Source organism: Solea solea, chromosome 17, assembly GCF_958295425.1.
Source record: "Solea solea chromosome 17, fSolSol10.1, whole genome shotgun sequence".
Taxonomy (NCBI): domain Eukaryota; kingdom Metazoa; phylum Chordata; class Actinopteri; order Pleuronectiformes; family Soleidae; genus Solea; species Solea solea.
Window position 1 is genome coordinate 11,613,676 of NC_081150.1, and position 25,998 is coordinate 11,639,673.

The 25,998-nt window shown below is 32.7% G+C and overlaps 1 protein-coding gene across 1 annotated transcript; it reads right to left on the reverse strand.

The window, feature by feature from the left end:
• Positions 1–47: 47 nt before the first annotated feature.
• Positions 48–25,727, reverse strand: hebp2 (heme binding protein 2). Its single transcript, XM_058613670.1, has 5 exons — positions 25,644–25,727; positions 25,303–25,407; positions 2,851–2,986; positions 2,066–2,246; positions 48–1,792 (listed from the first exon to the last, which is right to left on the reverse strand). The coding sequence occupies exons 2-5, from the start codon at positions 25,378–25,380 to the stop codon at positions 1,609–1,611; spliced, it is 579 nt and encodes a 192-aa protein (XP_058469653.1). The 5' UTR covers positions 25,381–25,407; positions 25,644–25,727; the 3' UTR covers positions 48–1,608.
• Between the last annotated feature and the right edge of the window lie 271 nt (positions 25,728–25,998).

Below are 25,998 nucleotides of genomic sequence, written 5' to 3' on the forward strand. Positions count from 1 at the left end.
ACTCGTTAATTACATCATGGCCTATAAAAAAAAAAAAAACTGCATCACAATGTATTACTGCACTTTAATTTTCCAGAGTTAATCTTTTTTGTCAGCTCCAGGTTTCCACTCGGCTGGAGGGCGTAAATAAAATAACATTAACATTCACGACTGATGTTGGGAATAAAACAAAGCCTCATTAGACTCATTTCCTCTCTGCAGCAACGCTTCACCTCACCGAATACAGCCAGGGTGGACAAGTGTGTGTGTGTGCGCGCGCACACATGCAGAGGATTAAAATACGGTCACGTCTGCTTAGTTCCTGAACATGATATTGGGAAGAAAACTGCCACAAATAAAATGGATGACTCAGCACGCAAGCACCAGACGACCATGAGGAGGTGAGGGAGGAAAGAGGGTGAAGTGAACTGTGGCAAGGGTTTCATTGCACTGATAAAAGGTCACAACGATCGAAGTGTGGAGGACAGATGAGAAAACTGCATCCACTACAAATCAGATTAACATGAAAAAAAAACATGAATGACAAATACATGATTACACTGGAGATACGAGGGTCGTAAATAATCAGAGTAATCAATCGTTTGATGAGGCGTTATATTTATTATTGATTATGCTAAATTGTACATTAAAGAAAAATGTGTAATATTTCCAATAACTCATATTAGTGCAGTTTTCTCGCCGTTCCCTTTTAAGATTAGTAACATCATTCATTGAACATCAGGAAGTAAAAATGTAAACAGTAACATGATTTAATGTATAAAATCTTATATACTCATGCTTAAAAGGCTTAATATATGTATGTTAGCTTGCAGTAACTGTCGATATGTTACACCCACAAGGCGCCAACAGTGCAGGCGACCACGCACTCACACCTCAACTAATCAGGACTCTGTTTGTTGTGTGTAGAGATGATAGATGAGTCGTTGATGTGGCTGGTGACGGCAGGTGATGAGTGGGATCAGACAACATATTGTCAGAGAGCCTCCTCCTCCTACAACACCAGCAAGGTTCATAGTTTTTTTTTTTCCCCCCATTGTTTACTTGCTAGAAATACTCACACGCTGCCATATGTACATTAATGACTCAAATAGAATAGTTCTCTGGTTGTTAGAGCGCTGTCCCTGCTTATGAAGAGAGGGGCGTCAATGAGGCAAAAGTCTGTGACTTCACATCGAGTCAAGTATTTTAGCAAAGTGTTTCCTCGCTATGTTGTGAACTTAACTTTTGTCTAACAGACAGAGACACTCATCTCTGAGAGTAAATGATGCCTCTGTCTCTGTGTGGACAGAAGAAATGCTTACATTATATGCTTTTAGCGTACATATCTTAAGTACTGTGTTACAATAGAGTCTTGCTACAATAAGATTTAAGGGTAAAAAGTATTTAGATTAACACACAGCTGAAAATAATGTATTTTTGTCAAACACCTGCAGAGGGAAATCTTCTCACTACTTGGCGCCCTCTGCTGGAAATATTAGCCCACTGTGTTTTTTTTTTGTTTAATTTCACTTTCAGCTTATTTCATCATAAGTAATTGGTCGAAGTGCTGTGACATCAGTGTGAAAAACATCTTTATCCCTGATTGTTAAGCTGCAAATGTGCAACTGTCTAGTTCTGCGCTTCCTTCAGAACCCAAACCTCGTTCCTGCGGTTGGTCAATTTGAAGGGACTGTCGTACCCAGCTACATAGTACGGCTTGTCGACATACGGCACGCCGTCCCTCTGCAGGCTCTCCAGAAGTTTCAGGAGCTCTTCACGCTTCATATTCTCGTTGGAGAAACCGCTGTATGTCCTGGAAGAACAACAAAAAAGCATACATCTTTATGAATTCCCTTCATACATTCTTTTTTTGCAATATACTTGGAGTATTTCATTAAAGCCCTGCCAGCATTTACACCACCTTAATTTATAAAAAAAATTTTTGCCAGTTCTGAATTGTGTGATTGTTGTCCGTTTTCACCAACATTTAGTAATAAAAAAAAATCTATAGAAAGGAATTAAACTCTTTTACATATCAGCTAGAATTAGCAGAGGGACCTTTTTCCTGTTGAGAGTGATATGCTACCTGACGTAAGCGGTGAACTCTTTCCTGTGCTCCACAAACAACTCTGGACTGCTGGGCTCTGGTGGATTTTCCTGATGCTCCTCTGGGATGTAGAAGGACACAGTGAACTTAGATTCACATGCAGGTCCTGCTCCAGGCTCGACGCAGCACGTCACAGGTGCCGTCATCTCCACTTTCACCTCTAAAATTACAAACATACTTTTTTAGGGGGGGGGGGTATGAAAAGGCAAAAAATAAAAAGCTGCTACAATTATTAATTAGTAATTAACCAGTCAATGAACTGCCAACTGTTATAATAATCACTTTGAGTGTTGTTGGGTTTTTTGAGGTTCAGAAAACCAAAATTGAAAGTCTAACAGATTAACTGATCACAAAAATAACAAACTCTTAGTTTTCAGGAGGCAGAAGACGAAAAGCCGGACCAGGTGGTGGGTCTACACTACAACCAGACTGTGTAGCAGATTAAACGTGATTATAGAGCACATACTCCTTACACAGCAGACCTTAGCAGTCGACAACACAAACAATATATATTCTCATAAATAAAGCTGGTGTAAAGTGCAGAGTCAGACAAAAGGCAGTGGTGCCGACACAAACTGCTGAGCAAGAACTAAAGTGCACTTTCTCTTGTATTTATTCATTGGTGCCCTTTTGTTCAACTGAGATTATTCATAACTTCATCCTGCAAAACAACATCTCTATAACTCGCGTTGTGAGTCAAGTTTACAGCTTTCAACACAAAACTTCGGACCTCAGACCCAGGTGATTAAAATGCTCAAACTCACTGTTCTGGTTGTTGCCCTGAATGTAGCTGAAGAGCCTGCGGAAGCCGGTGTTATTAGCTGCATCCAACTGCATCCCACTCAGAGAGGTGCTTATCCACTTAGTCGGGTGGTAGGTTCGAATTTCATAGTCTTGTCCCTGCAATATAATAACAAGGCAATCAAAGATAGCAGACTTCGCCCCATACACGCAACAAGCCTCTGTCAGCCTATATGTGTAATAGACTCTGTGGCTCAACGGTAGAGCATCAGAAGGTTCTGTTTTCCATGTAAGGGTCAAAATTCTTTCTGTTGCTCATATTGTCAAGTGACACACACACACACACACACACACACACACACACACACACATACACACACACACTGTCTTATTTGGTCAAATTTTGAACAACACACTATACTATGTCTTCTTTGTGCAATTTTGGACGACATACTAACCAATGACTTTTTTGTCCAATTTTGGACGACATACTAACCAATGACTTTTTTGTCCAATTTTGGACAACATACTAACCTATGACTTTTTTGTCAAGTTTTGGACGACATAGTAACCTATGATTTTTTTTGTCAAATTTCGGACGACATACTAACCAATGACATTTTTGAGTGATTTTGGACGACATACTTTACAATGACTTTTTTGTCACAATTTGGACGACATACTAAAGTATGACTTTTTTGTCACAATTTGGACGACATACTAAAGTATGACTTTTTTGACAAAATTTAGACCACATATTAACCTATGACTTTTTTTTTCAAAATTTGGACAACCTACTAAAGTATGACTTTTTTGTCAAAATTTAGACCACATACTATACTATGACTTTTTTGCCAAGTTTTGGACGACATACTAACCTTTGATTTTTTTTGTCAAATTTTGGACGACATACTAACCTATGACATTTATGAGTGATTTTTGACGACATACTATACTATGACTTTTTTGAGTGATTTTGGACGACATACTAACCTATGACTTTTTTAGTCACATTTTGGACGACATACTAACCTATGACTTTTTTGTCCAATTTTGGACGACATACTGAAGTATGACTTTTGACACATTTTGGACGACATACTAAAGTATGACTTTTTTAATCAAAATTTAGACCACATACTAACCTGTGACTTTTTGTCACAATTTGGACGACATACAAACCTATTACTTTTCTGACACATTTTTGACGACATACTAACCTATGACTTTTTTTGTCACAATTTGGACCACATACTAACCTATGACTTTATTGTTACATTTTGGACGACATACTAACCTATGACTTTATTGTTACATTTTGGACGACATACTAACCTATGACTTTATTGTTACATTTTGGACGACATACTAACCTATGACTTTTGTGTCATATTTTGGAAGACAAACTAACCTATGACTTTTGTGTCACATTTTGGACGACAGAATAACCTAAGACTTTATTGTTACATTTTGGACGACATACTAACCTATGACTTTATTGTTACATTTTGGACGACATACTAACCTATGACTTTTCTGACACATTTTTGACGACATACTAACCTATGACTTTTTTTGTCACATTTTGGACGACATACTAACCTATGACTTTTGTGTCACATTTTGGACGACAGACTAACCTATGACTTTTGTCACAATTTGGACGACATACTAACCTAGGACTTTATTGTTACATTTTGGACGACATACTAACCTATGACTTTTCTGACACATTTGACGACATACTAACCTATGACTTTTTTTTCAAAATTTGGACGACCTACTAAAGTATGACTTTTTTGTCAAAATTTAGACCACATACTATACTATGACTTTTTTGCCAAGTTTTGGACGACATACTAACCTTTGATTTTTTTTGTCAAATTTTGGACGACATACTAACCTATGACATTTATGAGTGATTTTTGACGACATACTATACTATGACTTTTTTGAGTGATTTTGGACGACATACTAACCTATGACTTTTTTGTCCAATTTTGGATGACGTACTGAACTATGACTTTTGTGTCACATTTTGGACGACATACTGAAGTATGACTTTTGACACATTTTGGACAACATACTAAAGTATGACTTTTTTAATCAAAATTTAGACCACATACTAACCTGTGACTTTTTGTCACAATTTGGACGACAAACTAACCTATGACCTTTGTGTCACATTTTTGACGACATACTAACCTATGACTTTTTTGTCACAATTTGGACCACATACTAACCTATGACTTTATTGTTACATTTTGGACGACATACTAACCTATGACTTTTGTGTCACATTTTGGAAGACGAACTAACCTATGACTTTTGTGTCACATTTTGGACGACAGAATAACCTATGACTTTATTGTTACATTTAGGACGACATACTAACCTATGACTTTATTGTCACATTTTGGACGACATACTAAAGTATGACTTTTGACGACATACTAAAGCATGACTTTTTTGTCAAAATTTAGACCACATACTAATCTATGACTTTTAAAAAAGAATTTGGACCACATACTAAAATATGACTTTTTTGTCACATTTTTGACTACATACTAAAGTATGACTTTTTTATCAAAATTTAGACCACATACTAACCTGTGACTTTTTGTCACAATTTGGACGACATACTAACCTATGACTTTTATGTCACATTCTGGAAGACAAACTAACCTATGACTTTTGTGTCACATTTGACGACAGACTAACCTATGACTTTTTTGTCACAATTTGGACCACATACTAACCTATGACTTTGTTACATTTTGGACGACATACTAACCTATGACTTTTGTGTCACATTTTGGACGACAGAATAACCTATGACTTTTTTGTCACAATTTGGACGACATACTAACCTATGACTTTATTGTTACATTTTGGACGACATACTAACCTATGACTTTTCTGACACATTTTGGACGACATACTAATATGACTTTTTTTAATCAAAATTTAGACCACATACTAACCTGTGACTTTTTGTCACAATTTGGACGACATACTAACCTATGACTTTTGTGTCACATTTTGGAAGACAAACTAACCTATGACTTTTGTGTCACATTTGACAACAGACTAACCTGTGACTTTTTTGTCACAATTGGGACGACATACTAACCTATGACTTTATTGTTACATTTTGGACGACATACTAACCTATGACTTTTCTTACACATTTTTGACGACATACTTAAGTATGACTTTTTTGTCACATTTTGGACGACATACTAACCTATGACTATTGTGTCACATTTTGGACGACAGACTAACCTATTAATTTTTTGTCACAATTTGGACGACATACTAACCTATGACTTTATTGTTACATTTTGGACGACATACTAACCTATGACTTTTGACACATTTTGGACGACATACTAAAGTATGACTTTTTTGTCAAAATGTAAAACCACATACTAAAGTATGACTTTTTGTCAAAATTTTGGACAACATACTATACTATGACTTTTTTGTAAGATTTTGGACGAGATACTAACCTACGACTTTTGTGTCACATTTTGGACAACATACTAACCTATGACTTTTGTGTCACATTTTGGACAACAAACTAACCTATGACTTTTGTGTCACTTTTGGACGACATACTAACCTATGACTTTTTTGTCAAAATTTGAACAACATACTAATCTTTTACTTTTTTGACACATTTTTGACGATATACTAACCTATGACTTTTTTGTCACAATTTGGACGACATACTAACCTATGACTTTATTGTTACATTTTGGACGACATACTAACCTATGACTTTTCCGACACATTTTTGACGACATACTAACCTATGACTTTTTTTGTCACAATTTGGACCACATACTAACCTATGACTGTTTTGTCAGAATTTGGATGACATACTTAAGTATGACTTTTTTGGCACAATTTGGACAACATACTAAAGTATGACTTTTTTGTCACATTTTTGACGACATACTAAAGTATGACTTTTTTGTCACATTTTGAAAGACATACTAAGCTATGACTTTTTTTGGCACAATTTGGACGACATACTAAAGTATGACTTTTTTGTAACTTTTTTGACGACATACTAAAGTATGACTTTTTCGTCAAAATTTGGACGACATACTTAAAGTATGACTGTTTTGTCACATTTTGGACGACATACTAAAGTATGACTTTTTTTTCAAAATTTGGATGACATACTAAAGTATGACTCTTTTGTCAAAATTTGGACCACATACTAAAGTATGACTGTTTTGTCACAATTTGGACAACATACTAACCTATGACTTGTTTTACAAAAATTGGACGACTTACTAAAGTATGACTTTTTCGTCAAAATATGGACCACATACTAAAGTATGACTTTTTTGTCACATTTTTGACGACATACTAAAGTATGACTTTTTCGTCAAAATTTGGACCACATACTAAAGTATGACTGTTTTCTCACGATTTGGATGACATACTAACCTATGACTTGTTTTTCAAAATTTGGACAACATACTAAAGTATTACTTTTTTGTCACATTTTGGACGACATACTAATTTATGACTTTTTTGGCACAATTTGGACAACATACTAAAGTATGACTTTTTTGTCACATTTTTGACGACATACTAAAGTATGACTTTTTTGTCACATTTTGAAAGACATACTAAGCTATGACTTTTTTTGGCACAATTTGGACGACATTCTAAAGTATGACTTTTTCGTCAAAATTTGGACGACATACTAACCTATGACTTGTTTTTCAAAATTTGGACAACATACTAAAGTATGACTTTTTTGTCACATTTTGGACGACATACTAATTTATGACTTTTTCGTCAAAATTTGGACGACATACTAACCTATGACTTGTTTTTCATAATTTGGACAACATACTAAAGTATGACTTTTTTGTCACATTTTGGACGACATACTAATTTATGACTTTTTTGTCACATTTTTGACAACATACTAAAGTATGACTCTTTCGTCAAAATTTGGACCACATACTAACCTATGACTTTTTTTTCATGATTTGGATGACATACTAGAGTATGACTTTTTTGTCAAATAAAGTATGACTCTTTTGTTAAAATTTGGACCACATACTAAAGTATGACTTTTGTGTCAAAATTTGGACGACATACTAAAGTATGACTTTTTTGTCACAATTTGGACCACATACTAAAGTATGACTTTTTTGTCACATTTTGGACGACATACTAAAGTATGACTTTTTTGTCACAATTTGGACGACATACTAAAGTATGACTTTTTATGTCACAATTTGGACCACATACTAAAGTATGACTTTTGTGTCAAAATTTGGACCACATACTAACCTATGACTTTTTTGTCACATTTTGGACGACATACTAAAGTATGACTCTTTTGTTAAAATTTGGACCACATACTAACCTATGACTTTTTTGTCACATTTTGGACGACATACTAAAGTATGACTTTTTTTGCACATTTTTGAAGACATACTAAAGTATGACTTTTGTGTCAAAATTTGGACCACATGCTAACCTATGACTTTTTTGGCACAATTTGGACAACATACTAAAGTATGACTTTTTTGACGACATACTAAGCTATGACTTTTTTGGCACAATTTGGACGACATACTAAAGTACGACTGTTTTCTCACAATTTGGATGACATACTAACCTATGACTTGTTTTTCAAAATTTGGACAACATACTAAAGTATGACTTTTTTTTCAAAATTTGGATGACATACTAAAGTATGACTTTTTTGTCACATTTTGGACGACATACTAAAGTATGACTTTTTTGTCACATTTTGGACGACATACTTATTCATGACTTTTTTGGCACAATTTGGACGACATACTAAAGTATGACTTTTTTGTCACATTTTTGACAACATACTAAAGTATGACTTTTTCGTCAAAATTTGGACCACATACTAAAGTATGACTGTTTTGTCACAATTTGGACGACATACTAACCTTTGACTTTTTTTTCATGATTTGGATGACATACTAAAGTATGACTTTTGTGTCAAAATTTGGACCACATACTAAAGTATGACTTTTTTGGCACAATTTAGACCACATACTAACCTGTGACTTTTTTGTCACAATTTGGACGACATACTAAAGTATGACTTTTTTGTCACAATTTGGACCACATACTAAAGTATGACTTTTTTGTCACATTTTTGGACGACATACTAAAGTATGACTTTTTTGTCACATTTTGGACCACATACTAAAGTATGACTTTTTTGTCACATTTTGGACGACATACTAAAGTATGACTTTTTTGTCACATTTTGGACGACATACTAAAGTATGACTTTTTTGGTACAATTTGGACGACATACTAAAGTATGACTGTTTTTGTCACAATTTGGACCACATGCTAAAGTATGACTTTTTTGTCACAATTTGGACGACATACTAAAGTATGACTTTTTTGTTAAAATTTGGACCACATACTAACCTATGACTTTTTTGTCACATTTTGGACGACATACTAAAGTATGACTTTTTCGTCAAAATTTGGACGACATACTAAAGTATGACTGTTTTGTCACATTTTGGACGACATACTAAAGTATGACTGTTTTGTCACAATTTGGACAACATACTAACCTATGACTTGTTTTTCAAAATTTGGACGACATACTAAAGTATGACTTTTTTGGCACAATTTGGACGACATACTAACCTATGACTTGTTTTACAAAATTTGGACAACATACTAAAGTATGACTTTTTTGTCACATTTTGGACGACATACTAATTTATGACTTTTTTGGCACAATTTGGACGACATACTAAAGTATGACTTTTTTGTCACATTTTTGACAACATACTAAAGTATGACTCTTTCGTCAAAATTTGGACCACATACTAACCTATGACTTTTTTTTCATGATTTGGATGACATACTAAAGTATGACTTTTGTGTCAAAATTTGGACCACATACTAACCTATGACTGTTTTGTCACAATTTGGACGAAATACTAGAGTATCACTTTTTTGTCAAATAAAGTATGACTCTTTTGTTAAAATTTGGACCACATACTAAAGTATGACTTTTGTGTCAAAATTTGGACGACATACTAAAGTATGACTTTTTTGTCACAATTTGGACCACATACTAAAGTATGACTTTTTTTGTCACATTTTGGACGACATACTAAAGTATGACTTTTTTGTCACATTTTTCACGACATACTTAAGTATGACTCTTTTGTTAAAATTTGGACCACATACTAACCTATGACTTTTTTGTCACATTTTTGACGACATACTAAAGTATGACTTTTTTGTCACATTTTGAAAGACATACTAAGCTATGACTTTTTTTGGCACAATTTGGACGACATTCTAAAGTATGACTTTTTCGTCAAAATTTGGACGACATACTAACCTATGACTTGTTTTTCAAAATTTGGACAACATACTAAAGTATGACTTTTTTGTCACATTTTGGACGACATACTAATTTATGACTTTTTCGTCAAAATTTGGACGACATACTAACCTATGACTTGTTTTTCATAATTTGGACAACATACTAAAGTATGACTTTTTTGTCACATTTTGGACGACATACTAATTTATGACTTTTTTGTCACATTTTTGACAACATACTAAAGTATGACTCTTTCGTCAAAATTTGGACCACATACTAACCTATGACTTTTTTTTCATGATTTGGATGACATACTAGAGTATGACTTTTTTGTCAAATAAAGTATGACTCTTTTGTTAAAATTTGGACCACATACTAAAGTATGACTTTTGTGTCAAAATTTGGACGACATACTAAAGTATGACTTTTTTGTCACAATTTGGACCACATACTAAAGTATGACTTTTTTGTCACATTTTGGACGACATACTAAAGTATGACTTTTTTGTCACAATTTGGATGACATACTAAAGTATGACTTTTTATGTCACAATTTGGACCACATACTAAAGTATGACTTTTGTGTCAAAATTTGGACCACATACTAACCTATGACTTTTTTGTCACATTTTGGACGACATACTAAAGTATGACTCTTTTGTTAAAATTTGGACCACATACTAACCTATGACTTTTTTGTCACATTTTGGACGACATACTAAAGTATGACTTTTTTTGCACATTTTTGAAGACATACTAAAGTATGACTTTTGTGTCAAAATTTGGACCACATGCTAACCTATGACTTTTTTGGCACAATTTGGACAACATACTAAAGTATGACTTTTTTGACGACATACTAAGCTATGACTTTTTTGGCACAATTTGGACGACATACTAAAGTACGACTGTTTTCTCACAATTTGGATGACATACTAACCTATGACTTGTTTTTCAAAATTTGGACAACATACTAAAGTATGACTTTTTCGTCAAAATTTGGACGACATACTAAAGTATGACTGTTTTGTCACATTTTGGACGACATACTAAAGTATGACTTTTTTTTCAAAATTTGGATGACATACTAAAGTATGACTTTTTTGTCACATTTTGGACGACATACTAAAGTATGACTTTTTTGTCACATTTTGGACGACATACTTATTCATGACTTTTTTGGCACAATTTGGACGACATACTAAAGTATGACTTTTTTGTCACATTTTTGACAACATACTAAAGTATGACTTTTTCGTCAAAATTTGGACCACATACTAAAGTATGACTGTTTTGTCACAATTTGGACGACATACTAACCTTTGACTTTTTTTTCATGATTTGGATGACATACTAAAGTATGACTTTTGTGTCAAAATTTGGACCACATACTAAAGTATGACTTTTTTGTCACATTTTGGACGACATACTAATTCATGACTTTTTTGTCACAATTTGGACGACATACTAAAGTATGACTTTTTCGTCAAAATTTGGACGACATACTAAAGTATGACTTTTTTGTCACATTTTGGACCACATACTAAAGTATGACTTTTTTGTCACATTTTGGACGACATACTAAAGTATGACTTTTTTGTCACATTTTGGACGACATACTAAAGTATGACTTTTTTGGTACAATTTGGACGACATACTAAAGTATGACTGTTTTTGTCACAATTTGGACCACATGCTAAAGTATGACTTTTTTGTCACAATTTGGACGACATACTAAAGTATGACTTTTTTGTTAAAATTTGGACCACATACTAACCTATGACTTTTTTGTCACATTTTGGACGACATACTAAAGTATGACTTTTTCGTCAAAATTTGGACGACATACTAAAGTATGACTGTTTTGTCACATTTTGGACGACATACTAAAGTATGACTGTTTTGTCACAATTTGGACAACATACTAACCTATGACTTGTTTTTCAAAATTTGGACGACATACTAAAGTATGACTTTTTTGGCACAATTTGGACGACATACTAACCTATGACTTGTTTTACAAAATTTGGACAACATACTAAAGTATGACTTTTTTGTCACATTTTGGACGACATACTAATTTATGACTTTTTTGGCACAATTTGGACGACATACTAAAGTATGACTTTTTTGTCACATTTTTGACAACATACTAAAGTATGACTCTTTCGTCAAAATTTGGACCACATACTAACCTATGACTTTTTTTTCATGATTTGGATGACATACTAAAGTATGACTTTTGTGTCAAAATTTGGACCACATACTAACCTATGACTGTTTTGTCACAATTTGGACGAAATACTAGAGTATCACTTTTTTGTCAAATAAAGTATGACTCTTTTGTTAAAATTTGGACCACATACTAAAGTATGACTTTTGTGTCAAAATTTGGACGACATACTAAAGTATGACTTTTTTGTCACAATTTGGACCACATACTCAAGTATGACTTTTTTTGTCACAATTTGGACCACATACTAAAGTATGACTTTTTTGTCACATTTTGGACGACATACTAAAGTATGACTCTTTTGTTAAAATTTGGACCACATACTAACCTATGACTTTTTTTGTCACATTTTGGACGACATACTAAAGTATGACTTTTTTGTCACATTTTTCACGACATACTTAAGTATGACTCTTTTGTTAAAATTTGGACCACATACTAACCTATGACTTTTTTGTCACATTTTTGACGACATACTAAAGTATGACTTTTTTGTCACATTTTGAAAGACATACTAAGCTATGACTTTTTTTGGCACAATTTGGACGACATTCTAAAGTATGACTTTTTCGTCAAAATTTGGACGACATACTAACCTATGACTTGTTTTTCAAAATTTGGACAACATACTAAAGTATGACTTTTTTGTCACATTTTGGACGACATACTAATTTATGACTTTTTCGTCAAAATTTGGACGACATACTAACCTATGACTTGTTTTTCATAATTTGGACAACATACTAAAGTATGACTTTTTTGTCACATTTTGGACGACATACTAATTTATGACTTTTTTGTCACATTTTTGACAACATACTAAAGTATGACTCTTTCGTCAAAATTTGGACCACATACTAACCTATGACTTTTTTTTCATGATTTGGATGACATACTAGAGTATGACTTTTTTGTCAAATAAAGTATGACTCTTTTGTTAAAATTTGGACCACATACTAAAGTATGACTTTTGTGTCAAAATTTGGACGACATACTAAAGTATGACTTTTTTGTCACAATTTGGACCACATACTAAAGTATGACTTTTTTGTCACATTTTGGACGACATACTAAAGTATGACTTTTTTGTCACAATTTGGACGACATACTAAAGTATGACTTTTTATGTCACAATTTGGACCACATACTAAAGTATGACTTTTGTGTCAAAATTTGGACCACATACTAACCTATGACTTTTTTGTCACATTTTGGACGACATACTAAAGTATGACTCTTTTGTTAAAATTTGGACCACATACTAACCTATGACTTTTTTGTCACATTTTGGACGACATACTAAAGTATGACTTTTTTTGCACATTTTTGAAGACATACTAAAGTATGACTTTTGTGTCAAAATTTGGACCACATGCTAACCTATGACTTTTTTGGCACAATTTGGACAACATACTAAAGTATGACTTTTTTGACGACATACTAAGCTATGACTTTTTTGGCACAATTTGGACGACATACTAAAGTACGACTGTTTTCTCACAATTTGGATGACATACTAACCTATGACTTGTTTTTCAAAATTTGGACAACATACTAAAGTATGACTTTTTCGTCAAAATTTGGACGACATACTAAAGTATGACTGTTTTGTCACATTTTGGACGACATACTAAAGTATGACTTTTTTTTCAAAATTTGGATGACATACTAAAGTATGACTTTTTTGTCACATTTTGGACGACATACTAAAGTATGACTTTTTTGTCACATTTTGGACGACATACTTATTCATGACTTTTTTGGCACAATTTGGACGACATACTAAAGTATGACTTTTTTGTCACATTTTTGACAACATACTAAAGTATGACTTTTTCGTCAAAATTTGGACCACATACTAAAGTATGACTGTTTTGTCACAATTTGGACGACATACTAACCTTTGACTTTTTTTTCATGATTTGGATGACATACTAAAGTATGACTTTTGTGTCAAAATTTGGACCACATACTAAAGTATGACTTTTTTGGCACAATTTAGACCACATACTAACCTGTGACTTTTTTGTCACAATTTGGACGACATACTAAAGTATGACTTTTTTGTCACAATTTGGACCACATACTAAAGTATGACTTTTTTGTCACATTTTTGGACGACATACTAAAGTATGACTTTTTTGTCACATTTTGGACCACATACTAAAGTATGACTTTTTTGTCACATTTTGGACGACATACTAAAGTATGACTTTTTTGTCACATTTTGGACGACATACTAAAGTATGACTTTTTTGGTACAATTTGGACGACATACTAAAGTATGACTGTTTTTGTCACAATTTGGACCACATGCTAAAGTATGACTTTTTTGTCACAATTTGGACGACATACTAAAGTATGACTTTTTTGTTAAAATTTGGACCACATACTAACCTATGACTTTTTTGTCACATTTTGGACGACATACTAAAGTATGACTTTTTCGTCAAAATTTGGACGACATACTAAAGTATGACTGTTTTGTCACATTTTGGACGACATACTAAAGTATGACTGTTTTGTCACAATTTGGACAACATACTAACCTATGACTTGTTTTTCAAAATTTGGACGACATACTAAAGTATGACTTTTTTGGCACAATTTGGACGACATACTAACCTATGACTTGTTTTACAAAATTTGGACAACATACTAAAGTATGACTTTTTTGTCACATTTTGGACGACATACTAATTTATGACTTTTTTGGCACAATTTGGACGACATACTAAAGTATGACTTTTTTGTCACATTTTTGACAACATACTAAAGTATGACTCTTTCGTCAAAATTTGGACCACATACTAACCTATGACTTTTTTTTCATGATTTGGATGACATACTAAAGTATGACTTTTGTGTCAAAATTTGGACCACATACTAACCTATGACTGTTTTGTCACAATTTGGACGAAATACTAGAGTATCACTTTTTTGTCAAATAAAGTATGACTCTTTTGTTAAAATTTGGACCACATACTAAAGTATGACTTTTGTGTCAAAATTTGGACGACATACTAAAGTATGACTTTTTTGTCACAATTTGGACCACATACTAAAGTATGACTTTTTTGTCACATTTTGGACGACATACTAAAGTATGACTCTTTTGTTAAAATTTGGACCACATACTAACCTATGACTTTTTTTGTCACATTTTGGACGACATACTAAAGTATGACTTTTTTGTCACATTTTTCACGACATACTTAAGTATGACTCTTTTGTTAAAATTTGGACCACATACTAACCTATGACTTTTTTGTCACATTTTTGACGACATACTAAAGTATGACTTTTTTGTCACATTTTGAAAGACATACTAAGCTATGACTTTTTTTGGCACAATTTGGACGACATTCTAAAGTATGACTTTTTCGTCAAAATTTGGACGACATACTAACCTATGACTTGTTTTTCAAAATTTGGACAACATACTAAAGTATGACTTTTTTGTCACATTTTGGACGACATACTAATTTATGACTTTTTCGTCAAAATTTGGACGACATACTAACCTATGACTTGTTTTTCATAATTTGGACAACATACTAAAGTATGACTTTTTTGTCACATTTTGGACGACATACTAATTTATGACTTTTTTGTCACATTTTTGACAACATACTAAAGTATGACTCTTTCGTCAAAATTTGGACCACATACTAACCTATGACTTTTTTTTCATGATTTGGATGACATACTAGAGTATGACTTTTTTGTCAAATAAAGTATGACTCTTTTGTTAAAATTTGGACCACATACTAAAGTATGACTTTTGTGTCAAAATTTGGACGACATACTAAAGTATGACTTTTTTGTCACAATTTGGACCACATACTAAAGTATGACTTTTTTGTCACATTTTGGACGACATACTAAAGTATGACTTTTTTGTCACAATTTGGATGACATACTAAAGTATGACTTTTTATGTCACAATTTGGACCACATACTAAAGTATGACTTTTGTGTCAAAATTTGGACCACATACTAACCTATGACTTTTTTGTCACATTTTGGACGACATACTAAAGTATGACTCTTTTGTTAAAATTTGGACCACATACTAACCTATGACTTTTTTGTCACATTTTGGACGACATACTAAAGTATGACTTTTTTTGCACATTTTTGAAGACATACTAAAGTATGACTTTTGTGTCAAAATTTGGACCACATGCTAACCTATGACTTTTTTGGCACAATTTGGACAACATACTAAAGTATGACTTTTTTGACGACATACTAAGCTATGACTTTTTTGGCACAATTTGGACGACATACTAAAGTACGACTGTTTTCTCACAATTTGGATGACATACTAACCTATGACTTGTTTTTCAAAATTTGGACAACATACTAAAGTATGACTTTTTCGTCAAAATTTGGACGACATACTAAAGTATGACTGTTTTGTCACATTTTGGACGACATACTAAAGTATGACTTTTTTTTCAAAATTTGGATGACATACTAAAGTATGACTTTTTTGTCACATTTTGGACGACATACTAAAGTATGACTTTTTTGTCACATTTTGGACGACATACTTATTCATGACTTTTTTGGCACAATTTGGACGACATACTAAAGTATGACTTTTTTGTCACATTTTTGACAACATACTAAAGTATGACTTTTTCGTCAAAATTTGGACCACATACTAAAGTATGACTGTTTTGTCACAATTTGGACGACATACTAACCTTTGACTTTTTTTTCATGATTTGGATGACATACTAAAGTATGACTTTTGTGTCAAAATTTGGACCACATACTAAAGTATGACTTTTTTGTCACATTTTGGACGACATACTAATTCATGACTTTTTTGTCACAATTTGGACGACATACTAAAGTATGACTTTTTCGTCAAAATTTGGACGACATACTAAAGTATGACTTTTTTGTCACATTTTGGACCACATACTAAAGTATGACTTTTTTGTCACATTTTGGACGACATACTAAAGTATGACTTTTTTGTCACATTTTGGACGACATACTAAAGTATGACTTTTTTGGTACAATTTGGACGACATACTAAAGTATGACTGTTTTTGTCACAATTTGGACCACATGCTAAAGTATGACTTTTTTGTCACAATTTGGACGACATACTAAAGTATGACTTTTTTGTTAAAATTTGGACCACATACTAACCTATGACTTTTTTGTCACATTTTGGACGACATACTAAAGTATGACTTTTTCGTCAAAATTTGGACGACATACTAAAGTATGACTGTTTTGTCACATTTTGGACGACATACTAAAGTATGACTGTTTTGTCACAATTTGGACAACATACTAACCTATGACTTGTTTTTCAAAATTTGGACGACATACTAAAGTATGACTTTTTTGGCACAATTTGGACGACATACTAACCTATGACTTGTTTTACAAAATTTGGACAACATACTAAAGTATGACTTTTTTGTCACATTTTGGACGACATACTAATTTATGACTTTTTTGGCACAATTTGGACGACATACTAAAGTATGACTTTTTTGTCACATTTTTGACAACATACTAAAGTATGACTCTTTCGTCAAAATTTGGACCACATACTAACCTATGACTTTTTTTTCATGATTTGGATGACATACTAAAGTATGACTTTTGTGTCAAAATTTGGACCACATACTAACCTATGACTGTTTTGTCACAATTTGGACGAAATACTAGAGTATCACTTTTTTGTCAAATAAAGTATGACTCTTTTGTTAAAATTTGGACCACATACTAAAGTATGACTTTTGTGTCAAAATTTGGACGACATACTAAAGTATGACTTTTTTGTCACAATTTGGACCACATACTAAAGTATGACTTTTTTTGTCACAATTTGGACCACATACTAAAGTATGACTTTTTTGTCACATTTTGGACGACATACTAAAGTATGACTCTTTTGTTAAAATTTGGACCACATACTAACCTATGACTTTTTTTGTCACATTTTGGACGACATACTAAAGTATGACTTTTTTGTCACATTTTTCACGACATACTTAAGTATGACTCTTTTGTTAAAATTTGGACCACATACTAACCTATGACTTTTTTGTCACATTTTTGACGACATACTAAAGTATGACTTTTTTGTCACATTTTGAAAGACATACTAAGCTATGACTTTTTTTGGCACAATTTGGACGACATTCTAAAGTATGACTTTTTCGTCAAAATTTGGACGACATACTAACCTATGACTTGTTTTTCAAAATTTGGACAACATACTAAAGTATGACTTTTTTGTCACATTTTGGACGACATACTAATTTATGACTTTTTCGTCAAAATTTGGACGACATACTAACCTATGACTTGTTTTTCATAATTTGGACAACATACTAAAGTATGACTTTTTTGTCACATTTTGGACGACATACTAATTTATGACTTTTTTGTCACATTTTTGACAACATACTAAAGTATGACTCTTTCGTCAAAATTTGGACCACATACTAACCTATGACTTTTTTTTCATGATTTGGATGACATACTAGAGTATGACTTTTTTGTCAAATAAAGTATGACTCTTTTGTTAAAATTTGGACCACATACTAAAGTATGACTTTTGTGTCAAAATTTGGACGACATACTAAAGTATGACTTTTTTGTCACAATTTGGACCACATACTAAAGTATGACTTTTTTGTCACATTTTGGACGACATACTAAAGTATGACTTTTTTGTCACAATTTGGACGACATACTAAAGTATGACTTTTTATGTCACAATTTGGACCACATACTAAAGTATGACTTTTGTGTCAAAATTTGGACCACATACTAACCTATGACTTTTTTGTCACATTTTGGACGACATACTAAAGTATGACTCTTTTGTTAAAATTTGGACCACATACTAACCTATGACTTTTTTGTCACATTTTGGACGACATACTAAAGTATGACTTTTTTTGCACATTTTTGAAGACATACTAAAGTATGACTTTTGTGTCAAAATTTGGACCACATGCTAACCTATGACTTTTTTGGCACAATTTGGACAACATACTAAAGTATGACTTTTTTGACGACATACTAAGCTATGACTTTTTTGGCACAATTTGGACGACATACTAAAGTACGACTGTTTTCTCACAATTTGGATGACATACTAACCTATGACTTGTTTTTCAAAATTTGGACAACATACTAAAGTATGACTTTTTCGTCAAAATTTGGACGACATACTAAAGTATGACTGTTTTGTCACATTTTGGACGACATACTAAAGTATGACTTTTTTTTCAAAATTTGGATGACATACTAAAGTATGACTTTTTTGTCACATTTTGGACGACATACTAAAGTATGACTTTTTTGTCACATTTTGGACGACATACTTATTCATGACTTTTTTGGCACAATTTGGACGACATACTAAAGTATGACTTTTTTGTCACATTTTTGACAACATACTAAAGTATGACTTTTTCGTCAAAATTTGGACCACATACTAAAGTATGACTGTTTTGTCACAATTTGGACGACATACTAACCTTTGACTTTTTTTTCATGATTTGGATGACATACTAAAGTATGACTTTTGTGTCAACATTTGGACCACATACTAAAGTATGACTTTTTTGGCACAATTTAGACCACATACTAACCTGTGACTTTTTTGTCACAATTTGGACGACATACTAACCTATGACTTTTTTGTCACATTTTTGGACGACATACTAAAGTATGACTTTTTTGTCACATTTTGGACCACATACTAAAGTATGACTTTTTTGTCACATTTTGGACGACATACTAAAGTATGACTTTTTTGTCACATTTTGGACGACATACTAAAGTATGACTTTTTTGGTACAATTTGGACGACATACTAAAGTATGACTGTTTTTGTCACAATTTGGACCACATGCTCAAGTATGACTTTTTTGTCACAATTTGGACGACATACTAAGTATGACTTTTTTGTTAAAATTTGGACCACATACTAACCTATGACTTTTTTGTCACAATTTGGACCACATACTAAAGTATGACTTTTTTGTCACATTTTGGACGACATACTAAAGTATGACTTTTTTGTCACAATTTGGACGACATACTAAAGTATGACTTTTTATGTCACAATTTGGACCACATACTAAAGTATGACTTTTGTGTCAAAATTTGGACCACATACTAACCTATGACTTTTTTGTCACATTTTGGACGACATACTAAAGTATGACTCTTTTGTTAAAATTTGGACCACATACTAACCTATGACTTTTTTGTCACATTTTGGACGACATACTAAAGTATGACTTTTTTTGCACATTTTTGAAGACATACTAAAGTATGACTTTTGTGTCAAAATTTGGACCACATGCTAACCTATGACTTTTTTGGCACAATTTGGACAACATACTAAAGTATGACTTTTTTGACGACATACTAAGCTATGACTTTTTTGGCACAATTTGGACGACATACTAAAGTACGACTGTTTTCTCACAATTTGGATGACATACTAACCTATGACTTGTTTTTCAAAATTTGGACAACATACTAAAGTATGACTTTTTCGTCAAAATTTGGACGACATACTAAAGTATGACTGTTTTGTCACATTTTGGACGACATACTAAAGTATGACTTTTTTTTCAAAATTTGGATGACATACTAAAGTATGACTTTTTTGTCACATTTTGGACGACATACTAAAGTATGACTTTTTTGTCACATTTTGGACGACATACTTATTCATGACTTTTTTGGCACAATTTGGACGACATACTAAAGTATGACTTTTTTGTCACATTTTTGACAACATACTAAAGTATGACTTTTTCGTCAAAATTTGGACCACATACTAAAGTATGACTGTTTTGTCACAATTTGGACGACATACTAACCTTTGACTTTTTTTTCATGATTTGGATGACATACTAAAGTATGACTTTTGTGTCAAAATTTGGACCACATACTAAAGTATGACTTTTTTGTCACATTTTGGACGACATACTAATTCATGACTTTTTATGTCACAATTTGGACCACATACTAAAGTATGACTTTTGTGTCAAAATTTGGACCACATACTAACCTATGACTTTTTTGTCACATTTTGGACGACATACTTAAGTATGACTTTTTTTGCACAATTTGGACAACATACTAAAGTATGACTTTTTTGTCACATTTTGGACGACATACTAAAGTATGACTTTTTTGTCACATTTTGGACCACATACTAATTCATGACTTTTTTGGCACAATTTGGACGACATACTAAAGTATGACTTTTTTGTCACATTTTTGACAACATACTAAAGTATGACTTTTTCGTCAAAATTTGGACCACATACTAAAGTATGACTGTTTTGTCACAATTTGGACAACATACTAACCTTTGACTTTTTTTTCATGATTTGGATGACATACTAAAGTATGACTTTTGTGTCAAAATTTGGACCACATACTAAAGTATGACTTTTTTGGCACAATTTAGACCACATACTAACCTGTGACTTTTTTGTCACAATTTGGACGACATACTAACCTATGACTTTTTTGTCACATTTTTGGACGACATACTAAAGTATGACTTTTTTGTCACATTTTGGACCACATACTAAAGTATGACTTTTTTGTCACATTTTGGACGACATACTAAAGTATGACTTTTTTGTCACATTTTGGACGACATACTAAAGTATGACTTTTTTGGTACAATTTGGACGACATACTAAAGTATGACTGTTTTTGTCACAATTTGGACCACATGCTAAAGTATGACTTTTTTGTCACATTTTTCACGACATACTAAAGTATGACTCTTTTGTCAAAATTTGGACGACATACTAAAGTATGACTTTTTTGTCACAATTTGGACGACATACTAAAGTATGACTTTTTTTGTCACAATTTGGACGACATACTAAAGTATGACTCTTTTGTTAAAATTTGGACCACATACTAACCTATGACTTTTTTGTCACATTTTGGACGACATACTAAAGTATGACTTTTTTTGCACATTTTTGAAGACATACTAAAGTATGACTTTTGTGTCAAAATTTGGACCACATACTAACCTATGACTTTTTTGGCACAATTTGGACAACATACTAAAGTATGCCTTCTTTGTCACATTTTGAAAGACATACTAAGCTATGACTTTTTTGGCACAATTTGGACGACATACTAAAGTATGACTGTTTTCTCACAATTTGGATGACATACTAACCTATGACTTGTTTTTCAAAATTTGGACAACATACTAAAGTATGACTTTTTCGTCACATTTTGGACGACATACTAAAGTATGACTTTTTTTTCAAAAGTTGGATGACATACTAAAGTATGACTCTTTTGTCAAAATTTGGACCACATACTAAAGTATGACTTTTTCGTCAAAATTTGGACCACATAATAAAGTATGACTTTTTTGTCACATTTTGGACGACATACTAAAGTATGACTTTTTCGTCAAAATTCGGACCACATACTAAAGTATGACTTTTTCGTCAAAATTTGGACCACATACTAAAGTATGACTGTTTTCTCACGATTTGGATGACATACTAACCTATGACTTGTTTTTCAAAATTTGGACAACATACTAAAGTATGACTTTTTTGTCACATTTTGGACGACATACTAATTTATGACTTTTTTGTCACATTTTTGACAACATACTAAAGTATGACTTTTTCGTCAAAATTTGGACCACATACTAAAGTATGACTGTTTTGTCACAATTTGGACGACATACTAACCTATGACTTTTTTTTCCATGATTTGGATGACATACTAACCTATGACGGTTTTGTCACAATTTGGACGAAATACTAAAGTATGACTTTTTTGTTACAATTTGGACGACATACTAACCTATGACTGTTTTGTCACAATTTGGACGAAATACTAAAGTATGACTTTTTTGTTACAATTTGGACGACATACTAACCAAGACTGTTTTGTCACAATTTGGACGAAATACTAAAGTATGACTTTTTTGTCAAATAAAGTATGACTCTTTGGTTAAAATTTGGACCACATACTAAAGTATGACTTTTTTGTCACATTTTGGACGACATACTAAAGTATGACTTTTTTGTCACATTTTGGACGACATACTAAAGTATGACTTTTTTTGCACATTTTTGAAGACATACTAAAGTATGACTTTTGTGTCAAAATTTGGACCACATACTAACCTATGACTTCTTAGTCAAAGTTTGGATGACATACTAAAGTATGACTTTTTTGTCACATTTTGGACCACATACTAAAGTATGACTTTTTTTGCACATTTTTGAAGACCTACTAAAGTATGACTTTTGTGTCAAAATTTGGACCACATACTAACCTATGACTTCTTTGTCAAAGTTTGGACGACATACTAAAGTATGACTGTTTTGCCACATTTTGTAAACCTTACAGAATTACACTCCAGACAGGACTCAAACATACAATTTCTGTAATAGGAGACAAGTGCCTTATCCAATAGGTCGCTCTTACTAAGCTAAGACTTTTTGTCACATTTTAGACGACACAATGACCGATTATTTTTTTGTCACTTTTTTTAACATACTAAAGTATGATTTTTTTTTCAAAATTTGGACCACATACTAAAGTATGACGTTTGTGTCAAAATTTGGACCACATACTAACCTATGCCTTTTTTGCCAAAATTTGGACCACATACTAAAGTATGACTGTTATTTTGTAAACAGTACAGAATTAGACTCCAGACAGGACTCAAACATACAACCTCTGTGATAGGAGACCAGTGCCTTATCCATTAGGCCACTAAGACCCATAACATGATGGATGTCTTACTTAGCTAAGACTTTTTGTCACATTTTGGACGACACAATGGCCGATGATTTTTTGGCACTTTTTTTTAAACATACTAAAGTATGACTTTTTTGTCACATTTTTGATGACCTACTAAAGTATGACTTTCTTGTCACATTTTGGACGACATACTTAACTATGACTTTTTGTCAAAATTTGGACGACATACTAAAATAACACATTTTTGTTACATTTTGGACGACATACTAAACTATGACATTTTTAATCACATTATCCAACTTCTTGTGTCATAAAAAGATCTGATAACAAGGTTTTCTGTCTATTTTATATCCCGGCAGTAAAACAATAACAATAAACATTTATGAGATCATTTTCCTCAAAAGCAGCATTGGAAAAGTGTAATATTTATCCATATATTGTTCATACAATGTACAAATACACTTAAATAAAATAGTTTAGAATGTTTTAGATCAGATGTGTTGTCTCTATTATGTTATCTTTGGCATTTTCTGCTCATACACAAATTCATAAGCACAATTACTGTTTTTCTTTTTCTTCTATATTCCTTTAGGAGCTTCTCTGACAATTATCACAACAACATTTGTACTGTGATGATCTTTTTGGCCAGTTTGTAAGCACTAAAATATGTTTATCCTTGGTTTGGTCCGATGCAGTGGTAAACACTAGATTTACAACATGCTCTTCAAATTTAGGGCTGAAACGATTTGATTACTAAATGAATCGTCAACTGTTTTAATAATCGATTTATCAGTTTGTGTGGTTTTATATATATTTTTTTACTTTCCTCACATGGTGAAGTTTCATGTAGCAGCTAAACATCCGTCACCTCAACCTTGTTTTCCAAGTGTGTTTCTAATTTGTAATCATAAAAACTCAAAAGACGTTTAGTTTGTCCATTGCGGGCTGCTGTAAAAAGCATTACTTTTTACATTACTACATTACTATCTCTACCAATTAAAGTTTCAAAACAAAGTGAACGGTCAACATGAGAACACGGGGCCAAAGGTGTATGTGTTTTACAAGGTTATCTCGCAAATGTTTTACCTTTTTCTCCTCGTCTGCTGTGAATTTGGGATTCTGCAGGCCAGTGGAGAAAAACGCTTGTCCCATTGCTTTCAGCATGATGGTGAGCAGCTGGTCAAACTCTGTCTTTAAAATAAAACACAGTGGAAAAAAACTGACATTTAATCAGCCACGGTTAAGTACTAAACCTCTCACAGGTGTTTAAACCAACCTCATCAAGTCACATGACACTAGTTATGTATCACCGCATCTCTGAAAATAACTGTAAATCGTCATTTCGCTCTTTAACACGTAACTTTACGCCTTAAGTTATAAGTTAAGTTGTAAAAAATACATATTAGAGACAGAAAAGATGCAAATACCTGTAAATTCAAGCGTTTGATGCCAACTGACTGAGGGCGAACAAAGAATTTTATGTCTCATAACAACCACTAACTTCCGGTTACATAAAACGCTATAACCTGATTGGCTGAGAGTCAAAATTTCAAAATAAGAGTTCCTGGTCGAAGAGGGGAGGGGGAAGTAAAGAAAATAAAATAATGAAACTTTAGTGCAAAGAAAACGAAAATGGTTCTCTTAATATTTGTTTACAAAAATCTGCCAGAATGACCTGACTCCCCATCCCATTTCTGCTTTGTGGACATAGTAAAACATTGTGTTTCAGGAAAGCCTGAAATTTCAGCTTTGTTTGAGGGATTTAAGGTATAGAACAAGACA

Coding starts and splice junctions, on each gene's coding strand:
- hebp2 (XM_058613670.1), bottom strand. CDS start 25,380: ATGCTGAAAGCAATGGGACAAGCGTTTTTCTCCACTGGCCTGCAGAAT. Junction 2,987..25,302: donor CAGCAGACGAGGAGAAAAAG/GTAAAACATTTG, acceptor ATTATATTGCAG/GGACAAGACTATGAAATTCG. Junction 1,793..2,065: donor GAGTTCACCGCTTACGTCAG/GTAGCATATCAC, acceptor TTGTTCTTCCAG/GACATACAGCGGTTTCTCCA.